Genomic DNA, 1,126 nt, shown 5'->3' on the forward strand with positions numbered 1-1,126 from the left:
ACGTTGACTATTTGCCCTATGTAAGGTCTCTACTACCAACTCTAGCTGATCAACAAGAGAAGATCAAGATTACTGTCCAGGAATACGTCGATGCCTGGCAACAAAAGCAAGCAGATCTACGTGAGCGTTCTATTAGGGAATCTCCACAAGACTATAGGCTGGAACTCTACGACTTGGTTTATATTAGCGAGACAAGTGACTCTGCTATTGGTCGACACCTGAGTTCTACATGGAGAGGTCCTCTAACTGTCGTTCGACTTGCTGGCACTGCTATGGCATATCTGTTCGAAGGTATACTCCTACCGAATGATTACGGTGGGAAACTACGTGTTTCGGACGACGGTAACTCTATAGAGAATGGTCCGGAGCATTCTAAGCTGGTCTATGCTTCTCTCAAGAACTTGGTACCGGCTAGAGCCTTACAATCTCTCATCTATGACCACTATGAAAAGGGTACTAGAGTCTATCAGGATACCAACGGTGACCTTGTGACCATGCCTGCTAGTACTGATGGCACTGATCAGTCTAAAATCACCCTACGCCGAGCCAAACAGCTAGTTGCTGGTAAGTTCTCATCTAGCTCTAATGACCTCATTCGGGAAGATTGTCCACCACTTCCGCATAGTGAAGAACTCCCACTGTCTCCGAGGTCTAATGGTTCGGCCGGTTCTATCGATTGTCAGGATTCAACAGCAGTCGAAGCCTCTAGTTCGGTGCAGCCGCCAGAAGTTCTAGATAGTGGAGGGACCAGTTCAACACCTTCCAGAGCCGTAAGTTCTACTCCTGATGTTACATCATCCACACCAGGGGGGCGTATAAATCCTACTCTGAGATTCGGTGTCTCTGTTCGTAGTGATGTTCATCTACGACAAGGTTGGTTGGTGATCTCTACGGCTCCTACCTATCAAGGGCTTGCTTCTGTTGTTGAAGACGCTAACGACTCTGACACGGTTGTCATACGTCCTCTCCGTCTTCAACCTGGTGGTGTTGGTGAGTTGTCTACCATGGACGACGATGTCATTCACGAGGTTCAGAGGAACGAACTAATCTTCGTGACTTCCTCCTCAAGACCCCTTACACGATCACTACTTGAGAACGTCACCAAGCTGCTCACCCATATAGGGTC

The 1,126-nt window shown here is 48.0% G+C and overlaps 1 protein-coding gene across 1 annotated transcript; it reads left to right on the plus strand.

Moving 5' to 3' along the window:
• Positions 1 to 272: 272 nt before the first annotated feature.
• Positions 273 to 564, plus strand: Pmar_PMAR005565 (hypothetical protein; the record flags this gene model as incomplete). The annotated part of the gene is made up of 1 exon (XM_002775051.1): positions 273 to 564. A coding segment is annotated over one exon (292 nt), but the record flags the coding sequence as incomplete, so codon positions are not given.
• Positions 565 to 1,126: the final 562 nt, after the last annotated feature.

The sequence above is a fragment of the Perkinsus marinus genome, assembly GCF_000006405.1.
Source record: "Perkinsus marinus ATCC 50983 genomic scaffold scf_1104296956834, whole genome shotgun sequence".
Classification (NCBI taxonomy): Eukaryota; Perkinsozoa; order Perkinsida; family Perkinsidae; genus Perkinsus; species Perkinsus marinus.